The sequence below is a fragment of the Pituophis catenifer genome, unplaced genomic scaffold (assembly GCF_029215685.1).
Source record: "Pituophis catenifer annectens isolate HBS135680 unplaced genomic scaffold, rPitCat1.0.hap2 SCAF_2, whole genome shotgun sequence".
Classification (NCBI taxonomy): Eukaryota; Metazoa; Chordata; class Lepidosauria; order Squamata; family Colubridae; genus Pituophis; species Pituophis catenifer.
The window spans coordinates 296,798,280-296,814,186 of NW_027256882.1; the positions used below are offsets into that span (position 1 = coordinate 296,798,280).

A 15,907-nucleotide genomic window follows, 5' to 3' on the forward strand; every position below is an offset into this window, starting at 1 on the left:
CCTGAAAAAGCAAAAGGAAAATGTAGCCAAGAAGGGATTCTCCTGAGTAAGGGGGGGTGGGGGCAATAAGAGACGGGAGGGAGGGAGGGAGGGGGATGCGTCCTTCTTCAGCAGAGCACTGGGGGGGGGAGGTGCGCCCATACTCTGCCCAAACGGGATTAGCAGTTCCTCTCACTGGGGGTGGGGGGCAGGATGCGTGTGGTGTAGGGTAGGGTAGGTGGGGTAGGGGAAGAAGAGGGGGTGCCCTTGTCTGAGGGCCCTTGGTCTCCCCCAGAACAAAGCGCAGGAGCTGCCCCCCGAGGAGCAGGGTCCCAGCATCAAGAACCTGGACTTCTGGCCCAAACTCATCACGCTCATCGTCTCCATCGTGGAGGAGGACAAGAACTCTTACGCCCCCGTCCTCAACCAGTAAGGGACGCTCTCCTCGGCACACAAACAGCCGTCCGGAGCTCTGCTGTCCGTCTGTCCGTGGTGTCCTTCTGCAGGACCTGTCTGTTGTCCGTCTGTGTCTGTCTGTCCGTCTGTGGAACAGTATCTGTGTAGTTGAGATGGCGGCTTCCGCTTAGCGCCCAGCAGAGGGTGAGAGCGGTTCCTCGTCCGGTGCCCCCTCCCCACCTGCATGCCAAGGCCTGTGGCCCTGGGACTGGGGGCTGCGTGTGGGGGAGCAGGCAGGCAGGGGCTGCCCCAGAGTGCTTCTGAAGAGGGCCTGTGCGGAGGGGCAGCTGCTGGGCAGGGAAGGCTTCACACGGCCTGCATAGGACCAGGAAGCCTCCGTGGGGAGACCCCGGGGGAAGCTGGGCAGGCAGCCCTTCTCCAGAGGAACTCTCGCTCGGATCTCTCCGGGCAGGGAGCCCCTCCCTCGCAGGGACATGGCCGGGACATTCCACCCCCCCCCCAGGCCACGGAGCATCCTTTGAACGCCTCCTCCCACCCTGGATGCAGGTTTCCCCAAGAACTGGCGGTGGGCAAGATAAGCGCGGAAGTCATGTGGAATCTCTTTGCTCAGGACATGAAATACGCCATGGAAGGTGAGTCCTCCTCGGCCACTGGCAGCAAGGCCACGTTTTGCGGGAGAGCTCCGTGGCTTTTCCCCGGTGCTGGTCATGGAGGGGTGGTGTTTAAGGGTGCCTTAAGGCCCTTCAAGTAACGAGGAGGAGCATTTTGGGAACATAGGAATGACGTCCATGCGGGCAGGCCTCGACTTGCAACCGGGCTCCTAGTGACCCTTCAGAGTTACAACCTGCATGAAAAGGGGGGACTTACCCAGATCCTAAGTCCCTACAGCAGCCCAGCCCCATTTACACCGCTTTGCTGTCTCCCACAGTCACGTGACCTCCTTTACGGCAGATTTGCCACAAAAGAGCACAGACTCCCAGTTTTCAGCAAAAGGGTGCCAGAACAAGCCACGGGTTGCTTAACAGCCATGGTGTCTGCTCTTACGACCACAGCATTCGCACTGATGGGCCATGCAGCGTCTGCACTTCAGAGACAAGGGTCACTCTTTGGAAGACGGCAGAGTCCACATTTTGCACAGGGAGCGCCGCTGGTTTGAAAGGGGGGTCACAGGGGCCGGCAGAGGCAGAGGGATACGGCACCATCTCTCTCCTGTCTACAAGACAGTCCCTTCAGCAGTCCCAGGAAGGCTGCGCGCCCATTTGCACCACTCGGGTGACCCCGAGGACACAAATAACCCTCCAGGTGACCTAAAAAGGATGCAAAGGGCCAGCTGTCTGCAAGGAGTGTAAATCTTCCATTTCCCACCCTTCAGTCAGAGCTGAAGAAGCTTCTTGGATGAGAAGTGAAACTTCTTCTAAGAAAAAACCAGAAAGTCCAGTTGCCTCTTGGAAAAAAAGCCCCTTTGGGAGGACTTGGAGGCCAGTCCCCTCCCGTCAGTTGCTGCTCACATGTCAGGCTCCAAAATCCAGGAGATTCTTCTAAGAGGTTCCCTTATTCATCGCTCCCCCCCCCCTCCAGGTAGTCCTCACTTATGGGGGGGGGGTGATCACGTGACCCTGGGACACTGCAACCGTCATAAATAGGAACCAGCTGCCAAATGTCCACATTTGGATCACGGGATGCTGCAGCGGCTGTAAGCGTGGAAAGCAGCCACTTTCAAAATACGGTTGTAACTTTGAACCATCACTAAACGAATGGTTGTAAGTCGAGGCTTCCCTGAATTGCCCTGGGGGTTGAGGGGGGAGCTGATTTCATTTTCGGATTCTGCTCGTCTTAGGGCTGCCAGTAATGGGGGAAGCCACTTCCGATGGCTGCCTCCTCAGGGCTGGAGAATTCAGAGCTTTGGGTCCTGCATGGGATCTTCTACTTGGCAGCTCTCTGGCAAGGTGCCTTGGGGCTGCCCATTGCCCGCCTGGCAGCCTGTTCACTCTCTGCCCCCCCCCCTTTCCTCCAGAGCATGAGAAGCACCGGCTGTGCAGGAGCGCCGACTACATGAACCTGCACTTCAAGGTGAAGTGGCTTTACAACGAGTACCTCTGCAGCCTGCCGGCCTTCCAGGGCACCGTGCCCGAGTACCCAGCGTGAGTCCCTCCCCGGCTCTTCTCCATCCCCCCCCCCCGGGATTCTTCCGAGGGAGGGGGCAGGCCATCCCTTGCCCGGGTCTGGAGCCACATCAGGAAAGTGGGGGGGACGCCAGGCCTGCCTTGTGGGGCTCCCTTGGCGAGGGACTGGCAGGAGGAGAACAGCGCTCAGCCCAGAGGGAGGAGCTGGCGAAGGGGCACGTGGGCTACATAAGCTCCCTCTTCCCCAGAACAAGCAGGGGCAGCAGCCGGGAACACTTCTGGGGGCCCCTTTGGGTGGCTGCATGCTGGCCATTAGCATTAAGGCTCCTTGTTAACTGGCAGCTTGTTCCTCCCCTGGTGGGCTGGGTCTTCTCAGGAGCTGTTTAGGGGTCTCTGGGCTGCACCCCGGCATCCTCCATCGATCTGCGTGCGAAGGTTATTTCGGTTGTGTTCATGATAGCAGCGGAATGTCTGTGTAGCACAGTCCTGCTGACCCCTCCCCTGGGGCCTGCGCTGCTCGTCCTCCCTCATGCCAAGTCAGGAGGGCGTGGCAGGGCCCAGGACTCGAGGCCAGGAGTTGGATCTTCTCGCTGAACTGCTAGCCAGGCTCATTGCCAAGGCCACTGTCGCTGGAGGGTGGGGGGTGGGGTTTAAAGATTGGGGCCTAGATGTGTCTCAGGACCCTCCGCTCTCCTGCGACCCTCCATCTCCATCTCGCCTGCCCTGTGCCTTTCACGGACGCCTGTTGGATGCCGCTCAGCCTTGCAGCTTCATCAGGTGCTGCAGATATCGGGATCTCCTTGCTGCTTCTGTCCCTCCGAATGACAGCAAAAGCCCATCCCAGTCGGAGGATCCGTTTGTTTGCTCCCACTCCTGGGGGGGATCCAACCAGTAAAAGGATGAGGGGGTTTGGAAAGCGCCTTTCTTTCAGCATCCAGGTCTGAGCAGGCGGGCAGAGGCCAGATCTGAGGGAGGCCTCCCCTTGCAACAGGGCTCTCTCTATCTCCCTTCCAGCGCCCTCCTGACCCTGCCTTGTGGGGTGGGGGCTTTTTGCCATCCAGGTGGCCCACCTGCAGCCGCTGCCCTCTGCCCCTCAGAAATGAGGCTTTCCCAGCTGCCACAGGCCTCGGTGTGCCCTGCCTCCCTGGGCTTTGGGCCCCAGAAGCGCTTCTCCCTTCTGACAGAGAGGCAGGAGAGGAGGTTATTTCAGGCTCCCAGAGTAACAGCGTCTCTCACCTCCTTCTCCATCACCTCCGCACGTTTAAGCAGCCCATAATTAGCACCGCGAGGACAAACTCTGCCTGCCGCTGCAGCCCCCTGCGGTCGGCCCTCGGCTGCAAGAAGCTGCCTGCTGCTGGGTCGTCTCCTTCCTTGTTGGCAAGCTCTTTGTTCGGGTGGCCCCGGTGGCTCTGCACCCATCCTGGGGGGAGGGGGGAGCAGGAGAAGGTGGGGCTGCTCTCCTCTCTCTGCCCCCCCCCCCCAGCGACCCTTTGGGGGCAGGGAGCGAGGGGCAGCTCCCCGAGGGGGGAAGGCGAAGGGGGTTGAGCGGCAAGGAGGGGCTGCACTTGGGCTTGGACCATCATGACTCTGAGGGGAGATGTGGGACCGGGGGGGGGGGGGGGCTGCGGCTATCCCTAGGCAAGCTGTCTGGACCCTAAATTGGTTCTGTTTAAAAACAGCATGCGGCACCTGTCCATATACCTGTTCTCCCAAAATGTGCACCTTTCCTTGTCTGAAGCCACCCACGTGAGGGAGGCCGGGCGTGGGTGCCTGTCCGTGGGGACGTTCAAAGGGGAAGCGGCACGTTGCCCTGGCATTAAGACGCAGGCAGACCCTGCTCTCTGCTCCCCAGGCTCTTCCCCCGCTTTGAGAGGAAGCGGGGCTTTATTTCCCCCCTCCCACAATCTTGGGGGGAATCTTACCACCCCCACCCCCCCCCACTCGAGGTCTGACCCTGCGTAGCCTCTTCCAGGGCAGCTGGGCTCCATCAGGGCTTCCAGGGTGAGACGTAGAAACGTTGGCAGGCTGGATCCCGGGTGTCTCCACTAGATGGGCCCCAGTCTCATTGGGGGGGGTCTCCCTCTGCCCCAGGGAGCTGCATGCTCCTCCCACTAGTGGCTGCTGCCCAGCCATTGTTTCCCCCCACCCCCCAGCCTGGCCCTCGGCCGTTTCCGCCCTTGGCTGAGGGTCAGTGGACAGAAACTCAGGGGGGAGGGTTTATTTTTTTATTTTTTATTTTCAAAAAAGTTTTTATTTTTATTTCTCATAAACACATTTACATGTACAGTCATTTATCTATCATTTTTCATTCATCTTATCTTTTAACTTTCATTTTTCATTTTTACTTTTTCGTGGCTGCTTTTTTACCATTTACCCTTCTTTATTTTACCACAACCTTTCTTCTTCTCCTCCCCTTCCTTCCTTCCTCTTTCTCCTCCTACTTTCTTCATTCTTCCTCTCCTTCTCTATCCTACTTCCCCTTCCCTTCCCCCACTCCTCTTTTCTTCCCCCTTCTAGCCTTCTCTCCTCTTTCCCCTCCCTTTTCTTCCTCTCCTTTTCCCTTTCTTCTTTCTCTCCCTCTCCTCTCTTCTCCCTTCCCCTCTCTCTACTCCTTCCCCTCTCTCTTGTTGTTTCCCTTTTCAGTTCAATCTAGAATGGTATTCGAGCAGCCCCAATTTTCTTTTTATCTCTATTCTCATTTCAACTTCTTATTTGATTAGTATTTATTTCTATTTCATCATTTGTGTACATTTTTATAATAATCTCACTTTTTCCCTTTTACCCCTCCCCTCCCCTTTCTCCTTTTACCTAGGCATCATCTGGGCTTCTATTTTTCTGATTATTTTCTCCCATCTTTTCCCTATCTATTTTATCTCTATACCCTTATTCATATTTCCTTTCTAACCAATCGTAAAATTTATCCCATGTCCTGAAATACATCGACTCCTCTTTATCTTTTATTCTCAATGTTAATCTATTCATTTCTGCACATTCTAAAATTTTCTTTATATCTCCTTCCAGCGGGATTTTATCTGCTTTCCAGTTTTGTGCAAATACAATTCTAGCCGCTGTTATTATATGAATAATCAAATATGTATCTTCTTTGCTTTAATTCTCTGGTAAAATTCCCAATAAGAATATCTCTATAGATATTTTAACTCTATAGGTTGCTGCAACTTTCCCTCTAACCATGTTTGTATTTTCACCCAATAATGTTTTGCTTCTTTACATGACCACCACATATGATAGTATGATCCCAGCAACTGGTGACATTTGGGTGGGGGGAAGGGGGGGTTACCTAGTTGCAGGCAGCCCTTGACCTCTGAGTGTTATTGAGCCCACAGTTTCAGTCATAAACAGTGATCACGTAAATAGTGACAACTGCGTAAATATCCCAAATGTTACGGCCTTTTTTGAAGTAAAAACATCATAAATCACTGTCACATGACTGTGGGTCATTGCAGGTGTCTGTAAATGTGGGACTGTTGCCAGGTGGCCAAAATGTGGTCACGTGACCGGGGGGGCGATTTTCAGGGTCTGTCATAACTTCAAGCGTTTGCTAAGCGACTGGTTGTAACTGAAAGACTAACTGTGCTTAACCCAGGACCTGTAAAAATAAAAAATAAAAAAAGCCAACCCCTTTTCCAGCCAAGACAAGGGATGAGATGGCAGTCCTGTCACCCCCACCGGTAGCTTCCCTTGGCTTTCATTGGGGGGAGGGGGAGGTTTCACTTCAGGCCAGCAAGGGCAGCCCCCAAGGTCGTGGGTCTACCTGGCAGGGCAGGAGAGGAAGCTGAGGCGGCTTGGGGTGCCGGGAGGGGAGGGAACGTGGTTCCAGCAGGCTCCTCCTGGGAAGCGGGGGGAGGACAGGAGGGAAATCCCAGGGGGGGGGGCATGGCATGGGAGGGGTTTTCACCTTTGGGCTGGTTCCCTGGGCTGGTCCTGGGCAGAGCGCAGAAGAACTCACGCAGGTGTCCCCCCCTTCCCCCCCATGGCAGGTGGTTCGAGCCCTTTGTGGTGCAGTGGCTGGACGAGAACGAAGACGTCTCGCTGGAATTCTTGCACGGAGCTCTGGAGCGAGACAAGAAGGACGGGGTAGGTGGGGGTCCCGGCTGCCTGGGAGAAGGAGACCCTCCTTGGGCCCTGCAGCCCCTGGATGGGAGGGGGGAGCACCGCTCGGCCCCAGGCAGGAGAGGCTGCGGCTGCTGAAGCGGAGAAGGACACGGCTGCCACCCCCCCCCTCCCCCAGCCCTTTCCCGGCCTAGAAGCCTTGGCCTGTGGGAGGGTCTTTCAGTTGTGTCAGACTGGCCTCACACGCACAACACACACACACACGCCCCGTCTTCATAAGAAGCAGGCGGGCGAGCGGGGTGGCCCCTGGTTGTCCCCTCGTGTTGTGCTGAAGGAGAAGCCTCGGCTGCAGGTTGAATGGCTCTGGTAAACTGGCACTCAGAGGGCGGCAGCAGCTGGTGGTGAACAGGGAGGGTCGGGGTCAGTTTTCTCCTGAGGAGAATTGGGTGGGGGGAGGCAAAGACAGAAATTCCTTAGAAAAGGAAGCTGGTTTCGAGCTCTCTGGCTGGGCGGAGTTCCAGCTGACCTGGGTTTCCTAACCTGGGACCTCCCTCACCAGGGAGCTTCGCCCAGTTGTTGCACAGGCGTGGGGAAGGCCCTGAGTAGGGGCTGTGGGCTAGGCCTCTCCCCTCTCAAGGCATCGAGACAGGCAGCATAGAATAAACTGGAACCAACCCTGGAGAAAAGAGGAGAGCCAGCGTACCTCCGTGCCCCCTGCCTCCAGTCCCCCAAACCATCCCAAGGTGGGCATAATAATGGGGCCAGCCCCATAACTGATGGCATGGAAGGCTGCTAAGCGGTGGGCCCCCTCCCACTCTCCTCAGAGGCCATCCATATGGGCCATCAATGCCATTTTAAGGGGCTCCAGGTCATCCGCTTCCTCCAGAAGTCTCTGCAGTTGCAGTGTGAACCCTTCTCAACCACCTTCCCTGAAAGGGAATTAGGAAGTTGTGGAGAACGGTTGGTTCTTGCAGAGGGGATCGATCACAGCTTCCTTGAGTCCTGATGGGCTCCCTCCAAGATGCCTTCACCAGGGCCTGGGGGCCTCCCCTCGCCACCCCCAGAATCTCACCCTCGGCCTGAGCCAACCAGGAAGGGCCTGGGTCTCCCCCTGCCCACCTCCTCAGGAGTCCAACAGGGTCAAACTCTTCCCAGATCACCAAGCCAGGCTGAACCCCGGTCACCTCCGTGGGACTTGCCTCAAGTGAGGCCCGACGTGGAGCAGAGCTGAGAGAATTTATGCCTCCGGGTGCCCTTCCCAGTCGCCCTGTGGATGAAGCTCTGGTCCCACTTTGCCCAGGAGAGTGTGTGTGAGCCCAGCATTTCCAAATCCAGGGTTAACCCAGGTTGGCCTGCTGGGTAGGTTCTCCCAGAAGGTGACTGTTGCTTTCTCTCTGGGGCTTAGTTCCAGCAGACGTCTGAGCACGCCCTCTTCTCCTGCTCTGTGGTCGATATCTTCACCCAGCTCAACCAGAGTTTTGAGATCATCAAGAAGCTGGAATGCCCCGATCCGACCATTCTGGCTCGCTACATGCGGCGTTTTTCCAAGGTACCCTTCCCCCCTCCCACTCCCCTTTGGTGTTTGCCAACCCGCCTTCCTCTGGGCCGGGATGGTCCCCCCTGCTGCCCCTCCTCAGAAGGTTGAACTGAGGTCTCTGCTCTTCTTGTAGACCATTGGGAAGGTGCTGGTGCAATACGCGGACATTGTCTCCAAGAACTTCCAGAGCTTCTGCTCCAAGGAGAAGGTGGTAAGTCCCCGGCCTGACCCGGCCAGGTATCGATCCCTCTGGCGAAGGGGCTGCCCTTTGGCCAGGATGCAGGCAGCATGTCTTGGCACGAGCTGCATGGCAAGCAACGGTGAGGCTGTAAGGGACGTTGCCAGGGCAAAGCTATCTGGGCAGCTTCTTCTCTGCTGGAGCAAAGTCACCCCTCAGCCTTTCTCCATCTGGAGAACCCCAAGACAGCCGTGGTTGTCCAGGGGCCACAGCGGCTTCCCTAGGAGGAAGGGTGGGGGTGTTGCAGGCTTTCTGGCCCAGAAAGGAGCCAAATGAGAAAGGACTAGAACTGAACATTCATGGGGCAAGTGGACAAGGAGAAGCTCTTCTCCCTGTCCCGAAATATTGGAACCAGAAGTGACCAGTGGAGTGGAATCCTGGAGTAAAGAGGGTCAAGAAAAGGGGTAGTTTAGTTTTGGAACTGCCATCGTGAGACGTGCTGGTACCAGCTTGGCTGACCTCAAGCAAGGGCTGGGCCGATGCCAGGAAGTCCTGGGGAGAGAAGCTCTTAGCCCTGAGGGCTGTGGGGCTGCCTTGGGAGGCGTCTACTGGGAGACGGTGGGGCTTCCTTGGGTGGAGGCTGGAATGGGTGGGCCAGGGCTCCAGTCCAGCTTACCTTCTGCTGTAAATGGATCCAGCTTGGATCAAGGACCTCCTGCCCCCCATCATCCCTGGGGCCAAGGGAGAGGAAGCTTTGTTCATCCAGACCTTGTAGAGCAGTTGGGCTTCTTGGCTGCTCCAGGTGGCCCTGGGGAAGGAGGGCGGCTGTTGGCCGCCTGCCTGCAGGAAGGAGCCTGAACTCTGGAGCTCCCTCTTCCTCCTTGGCATCTCATGGCCTTTTGCCTCCCTCCCTCCCTCCCTCCCTCAGCCCTGCATCCTGATGAACAACGTCCAGCAGCTGAGGGTGCAGCTAGAGAAGATGTTTGAGGCCATGGGGGCCAAAGAGGTGAGTCACCCGGCCTCTTCTTTGGCGGAAGGGCGGGGGAGAGGGCCTTCGGTGGTGGCCAAGGCCAGTCGGGGGGAAGGGGTGGGAGGGTGAGGTTCCCTCAAGGTGGGGGGAGGTCGTCTCCCTTCTCTGCTGGCAGCCAAGATGGACTCCTTCAGAAGATGGATGGAGGTCTTTGGAAGAGGCTCTGGGGGGAGGGAGGGGGGGTTGAGAAGTCCTTGCAGGAGGACGTCTCGGCTGCCACGGCCAGAGAGGATACACGGCTGTCCTTCCACCTCTCTTGGGTCTCATCTCTCGGGTGGGCTGGGCTTCAAGGGGAGCTTTCCCAGCTGCTTTGGGTGGCCCTGAGCGCAGCTGTCCATCTGTCGGTAGCCCTAGAGCGCCTGTCCCTTGGGGCCCTTCTTGTCCCGGGCCTTTTCCTGCGGGGCCTTTCCCTTGCTACCCATTGGGGTGATCGTGGGTGCCTTTCATGTCCATGGCAGGCTCAGGCTTGCACGGGCACCTATATCGGAAGGAAACCAGTGAACATAGGTAGGAAGGGCTACGTAATGATGCTGGTAGCTACAGGGCGGGAAGGAGAATCTCCGCGCCCGGCCTCTGGGAAAGAGGCCAGAACTGCAGGGATGAGACCCATGGAGACCATCCAAGCACCCTGCCTTGGGCACGAAGCCCGCTGGGCGCCTTGGTCCAGCCCTCCCCCCCTCCCCCAGTCTGCCCCGGGAAGAAGACAGCCAGGGCAAACCCCTCCTGCCCAGGAAACTGCCAGGAGTCGAGGCTGCCTGGCAGACACACAATTTAGATAAAAACTCTGCAGGTGGATGGAAGAGGGAGGCTTGCCTGCAGGCAGAGTCTCTGCATGGCCACCTGTGGTCACTTTGCTGGCTCCTTATGCTGCCTTCCGCATGGACACACGGTGGCAAATCTCTCCCAAAGCGATGGCTGCTTAACAGGCACGAGGTGGGCAAGGCTGTGTCTCAATGCGCCCTGTCCCCCTGCTTCTGTGGCTGCCACATTAGTGGGCGTATGATTTGTCTGTTTTTGTGGCTGGACCAAGCCCTCTGACTCTTCCCCACCCCCCATCCCCGTCCGTTCTAGGGAAGGGTGGAGCTTTTCTTCCAATCCAGCCTTTCCTGCTCAGGGATAATGGGGGGGGGGCTTCCTCTCTCCTGGCGTCCCCCGGCTCTTGGCTGATGGACAGGCCTCAGTGGCAGCTGAGAATCCAGCTGTCGGCTCTTTAACTGGACTGAAGGAAGACCCCCCTCCCCTCCCAGACCCCCAAGTGGGTGAGAATTCCCCCATCTCAAGGCAAGGAGGGAGGCCCGGCTGAGGTCCTGGGGTTCCCTGCCCCACCTGGAGATTTCCCGCTCCTCAGTAAACACGCATGCAGGCAGGACCTTTGCATACCCTGTAGAGACAAACCCATCTTAGATTTAGTGACATCTAAACTACGTTTGTACTGATTGAATTATTACTGATGAAGATGGTTGCCCATTAAATAAGAAATCTGGTTACAAAGCAGATCGATGCCCAACTGATAAAACAGTTGCCCCCCCCTCGCCTCCCACTCTTGTCCAGAAACACGCAAGAGCCCACGGACGCCACGAGAAAGCGGGGAGGACAAAGGCAGGTGAAAGGTGGGGTCAGAGTAAGAGAAGGGGCGAGGCGAGGGAGGTGGGCAGGGGCCCCTCCCCAGAAGGTCCCAAGTGAGCAGCCTCATCCGGGGCCCATCTGTTGCCAAGGGAGGGGGGGAGAAGCATCCCTCCCGCTCCAAAGAGGGGGGCTTGTAGCTGTCGCTTTGCATCCCATCTGTGGGGGAGGTGCAAAAATTGACACCTCGATTTCAATATAAATAGAGCTTGCATTGGGCACACAAGGCGTCTGGAATTATAGCATCAAGGCGCCTCCACCTCTTGAACGCTCTGGCCCCCTTCAGTGCCTGCCGGAGGCCCCATGTCCAGCCCAGCTTGCAAGGGGGACGGAGGTGAGGAAGGAGGAGGGCAGTCCCCTTGGAGCCTGGCACAAAGAGCCCAGGTGGTCAGGCAAGCGGCAGCCCTCCCCCTCCCGCCTTCAAGGGCCACCCACCCCCACCTCAGCCCCGGCCTTGTTTCCCTGCACCTTCCCCAGCAGGATCCCGGAGGGGAATCTGATGAGGGGACACACGCACACCCACAGCTGCTCTCCTGCTGTGCACAAAAGCCATTACTCCCTGCCTCCCTCCTCCCCCAACCTTCAAGGGACATTTTAAGGAATGCGCACTGCGTGTTCCCAGGGTAAGGCTGGCAGGTCATGCGCTGCCAGGGGGCAGCTCTCGCCTAGATCTGTGGGTGCTTGCAGGATTGGCATCCTTCCCTGGTGAGGGTCCCCGGCCCATTCTGAGTGCCACTTAGCTGCTTAGTTCAGCCCTGCTGCTCTTCCCCGCTTCCTGCAGGGTCTCCAGCAAAGGGCTCTCAAGGAGCGGGTGCAGGCGATGCTTGGCTTTGAGATGGCACCAGGAGCCGGGCTCTCCCTTGGTCTTGGCACTCAGTAATGCCCACAGTCAGCAAGAGGGCATCCTTGTCCTGGGAGGGGTGCCCCTGTGCCGGCTTGCTCCTGGGCAGCGTGGTCTCCCCCAGGGCCCCCCAGCAGCCTCGCTGCGCCCAAGTGGTTGAAAGAAGCCCCAGCATGGCTGGTCCCTCCCTGCCCTCCTGGGAGTGGGCAGTGGTTCCCTTGCCCTGCCTGGCTGCTTGTGGGGCCAGGCAAGCAAGGCCCAGGCTGCCTTCACACCGCAAGACCCAAGTCAACAACCCACATTATGCAGAAATGTGACAATCCAGTTCTGGCTCTGGTGTCTCGCAAGGCCTCCCAGGGCTCGTGTGGGGCCAGGTGGGAGGGGCCCTGTCCGCTGAGTGGTAGGGAAGAATCAGGCCCTTTGTGGGGCTCCAGCTGGGGAGGGGAAGCTAGAGGGAGGCTTGGCCAGTCCTACTCTGAAAGGCAGGGGACCCCTGCTAGGATGGGGGTGGGGGCTGAGAGCTAGGGAGGGAGGTTTGCTCTTTTCAGAGCAGAGTTGGGGAAGGGGGCGGGCTGAACTCTGTCCCCAGCCCCCTCCCAGCCTTGCCTGCGCTCCTTGTCCTAGCGGTGGCCAAGGGTGGCAGGCCAGGGCAGCCGAGGGTTCTCCAGCCACGCCAGTCTCAGCAGCTGCTGGCCCCAATGTCACACCGGCCCATTCCTGGCAGGGAGCAGGTCCTCCTGCCCCACAGCTCGGTCCAGGGCCCAAGGGGTCCGGGGCCCTGCTCAGCCTTCCTCTTTTTGCAGCTGGACCCCGAGGCCAGTGACTCCCTGAAGGAGCTGCAGGTGAAGCTGAACAATGTCCTGGATGAGCTCAGCACCACTTTTGGAGACAGGTGGGACACACACACACACACACACACACACACACACCGAGGCCCCATCCCTCCATCTGGCCTGGCACCGGGCAGGAGGAGGGAAAGCAGAGCCCCGAAAGAAGAACTTGGGGCAGATTCTGCTATTTATTTATTTATTTATTTATTTATTTATTTATTTATTTATTTATTTATTTATTTATTTATTTATTTATTTATTTATTTATTTATTTATTTATTTTTTATTTATTTATTTATTTATTTATTTATTTATTTTTTATTTATTTATTTATTTATTTATTTATTTATTTATTATTTATTTATTTATTTATTTATTTTTGAATTTCTATACTGCCCTTCTCCCTGAGGACTCAGGGCGGTGTACAGCCAAAATTAAAAAACATGCAGGACAAATATTAAAAAAACAATTAAAAGATATATAAATTTGGCCCAATTAAAACTCATTACCAATTAAAACGTTTAAAACATTTAAAAACAGTTAAAAATTTCATCTTAAGCCAGCCTGGCTTGCTTGAAAAAATGGGTTTTAAGGGCACGACGGAAGGCATTGAGGTCCTGGATTCTCCTTATCTCTGGGGGGAGCTGATTCCAGAGGGTAAGTGCCCCCACAGAGAAGGCCCTCCCCCTGGGGGTCACCAGCCTACACTGTCTGGCTGATGGCACCCTGAGGAGGCCCTCTCTGTGGGAGCGCACGGGTCGCTGGGAGGTCGTCGGTAGCAGCAGGCGGTCTCAAAGATAGCTAGGCCCGATGCCATGGAGCGCTTTGAAGGTGATAACCAACACCTTGAAGCGCACCCGGAAGACCACCGGGAGCCAGTGCAGCTCGCGCAGGAGCGGTGTTACATGTGAGCGCCATGCTGCTCCCGTCACTACCCGTGCTGCTGCGTTCTGGACCAGCTGGAGCCTCCGGGTGCTCCTCAAGGGGAGCCCCATGTAGAGAGCGTTGCATAGCGTTGCAGTAGTCAAGGTGAGAGGTGACGAGGGCGTGAGTGACTGTGCACAGGGAATCCCGATCAAGAAAGGGCCGCAACTGGCGGATCAGGCGAACCTGACAAAAGGTCCCCCTGGTTACAGCCATCAGATGTTCCTCCAAGGACAGCTGCCTATCCAGGAGGACTCCCAGATTGCGAGCCCTCTCTGTGGGGGCCAACGACTCGCCCCCAATAGTCAGTGATGGTGTCAACTGACTATATCGGGATGCCGGGAGCCACAGCCACTCAGTCTTGGAAGGGTTGAGTCTGAGCCTGTTCCTCCCCACAGAAGAACATGCTGTTCTTGCATCTTTTTGCATCAAAAGAAGTGGAGCAATCTGCATTTGGCTCTTGGAGCACAAAGGAAACTTGATTTCTGAAGTGTAAAATCCGTCTGGATTTCTTAGGGTTGGATTTTGTCACAGGCTGAGCCCCAAAAAAGTGAGATACAGGAGTCCCTGCTGGTTTTATTCCGCTTAGTTGTGACCAACTTTAGGAGGTGGCGCTCATCTCCGTTTCCGTTTCTTAAGCCAGAGACCCAGCGTTGTCCAGAGATGTTTCCACGGTCATGTGGCCAACATGACATCATGCCGCATCGTAGAGTATGCGGTGAAACACGGAACGCGGTTACCTTCCTGTACGCTTAGATGCGGTGCCTATATTTATCTCCCTGCACGTCCATGCTTTTGAACTGCAGGAGCTGAGCCCAGTGACGGTAGCTCCCTCCCTCCTGCAGTACCTGAATCTCAAACGGTTGATCTGTAGACCTTAAACCGCCTTAAGATTCAGTGTCTTAGCCCTTGAGCCACTGTGAGTGATCAGCTGTGGTTTCCCTGAGAGTTGGGGGCTGGGAGTGCGAAAGCTAAATCTGAAGGGAGGTTCTCCCCCACAGGACTCTGATGGGGGTCGAGGGGGTTGCAGGCATCTTGCCTATCCAAGCCTCTGTGCTGGAGTCTGGCCCAGAATGAAGGCAGTTCCCCCTGGGGGGGGCCGTCTGACCTTGTGGTCTCCCAAGCCTTGGTGTGGCCGAAGAAGACCCAGCTCCCCTGGAAGGAGGGGGGCCATGTGGAGAGCCTGAAGCTGTCCTGGGAGTGACGTTGCCCTCTCGTGTTCAGTTTCCAGCCCCGCATTGAGGAGTGTGTGAAGCAGATGTCGGAAATCCTGTGCCAGGTGAAAGGGGCCGGGAACAGCGGCCCCAACACCGCAGCCCAAGACGCAGACAACGTCCTGAGGCCTCTGATGGACTTCCTGGATGGAAAGTAAGGACGTGGGCGAGTGCGTCTTTCCCAGGGGCCCCTCAGCTCCAGGTCCACTTGGCTAGGAGGTGGGGCCCTCGGGAGGCGGGTTGTCCGGGTGGCTCTCGTAGGTCCTCGGGCTCTCCCCCCTTCCTTGGTGCAGCTTGTGTCCCCGCCAAGGGGGGGAGGATGGAACAGCCCACGTGGCCTCCACACGCCTTCTCTTATCCCCACTTATCTGAGGGGAGGGGCTGGTGGTGGGGCCAGACAGAAGGGGGGGCCCTCCAAGCAGTGCAGGCAGTGCACTCAGCTGAGCTGAGGCTGGCCTCGGGGGTGTCAAGGGCCCCTCCCCAACCCCAGATTTTCAGGGGTCAGGAGGGTGTTTCTGCTCAGCCCCATTCTCTCTGCTCCAGAGAGTGGACTGGCTGTGCTGCTGGCATTTGTTCGTGGGCGAAAGCGTTGCAGAGGCTCCAGCCAAGGGGTTGGGAGGCCCGGAAGCTTCTCGGCTTCTGAGACGACGTTAGTTCTGCTCACCTCCCACCCTCCAGCTCTTTCCTCCTCCAGGGAGACCTGGGTGCCATTTGGATCCCACTGAAACCCCGTGGGACCCCTGCCCACCCCCACCAGCCATCTCGGCTCATTTGCAGAGGCTGAGCGTTGACGGTCTCTCTGCGTGGCATGACAACCTTCAGTGCGTCGCAGTCATCAGGGGTCCCGTGACATCATGCGGTCCAGCCCCTGCTTAGACCCGAGGCCGGATTAAGGCTTTCAAGAGTGACAGCTCGCCTCTCCGCTCCCCCCATCTTTCTCCCCACAGCCTGACCCTCTTTGCCGACGTCTGTGAGAAGACGGTGCTGAAGCGGCTGCTGAAGGATCTCTGGCGGGTTGTGATGGATACCCTGGAGAGGCTGATTGTGCTGCCCCCCCTCACGGATCACACGGTGAGCCCCTCCCCACCTCCCTCCCTCCCCCTCCTCCCGATCCGGTCCAGACCAGGCTGGGCTGGGCCC

General features: G+C 57.2%; 1 protein-coding gene across 1 annotated transcript in view; it reads left to right on the plus strand.

Annotated features, from left to right (window-relative positions):
• UNC13B (unc-13 homolog B) overlaps positions 1-15,907 on the plus strand; it is a 146,854-nt gene that overhangs the window by 123,608 nt on the left and 7,339 nt on the right. Inside the window, 10 exon segments of the mRNA XM_070938998.1 lie at positions 275-408; positions 943-1,028; positions 2,411-2,537; positions 6,518-6,614; positions 7,996-8,139; positions 8,261-8,338; positions 9,234-9,311; positions 12,603-12,691; positions 14,778-14,921; positions 15,715-15,838. Coding sequence (XP_070795099.1) covers positions 275-408; positions 943-1,028; positions 2,411-2,537; positions 6,518-6,614; positions 7,996-8,139; positions 8,261-8,338; positions 9,234-9,311; positions 12,603-12,691; positions 14,778-14,921; positions 15,715-15,838 — 1,101 coding nt within the window.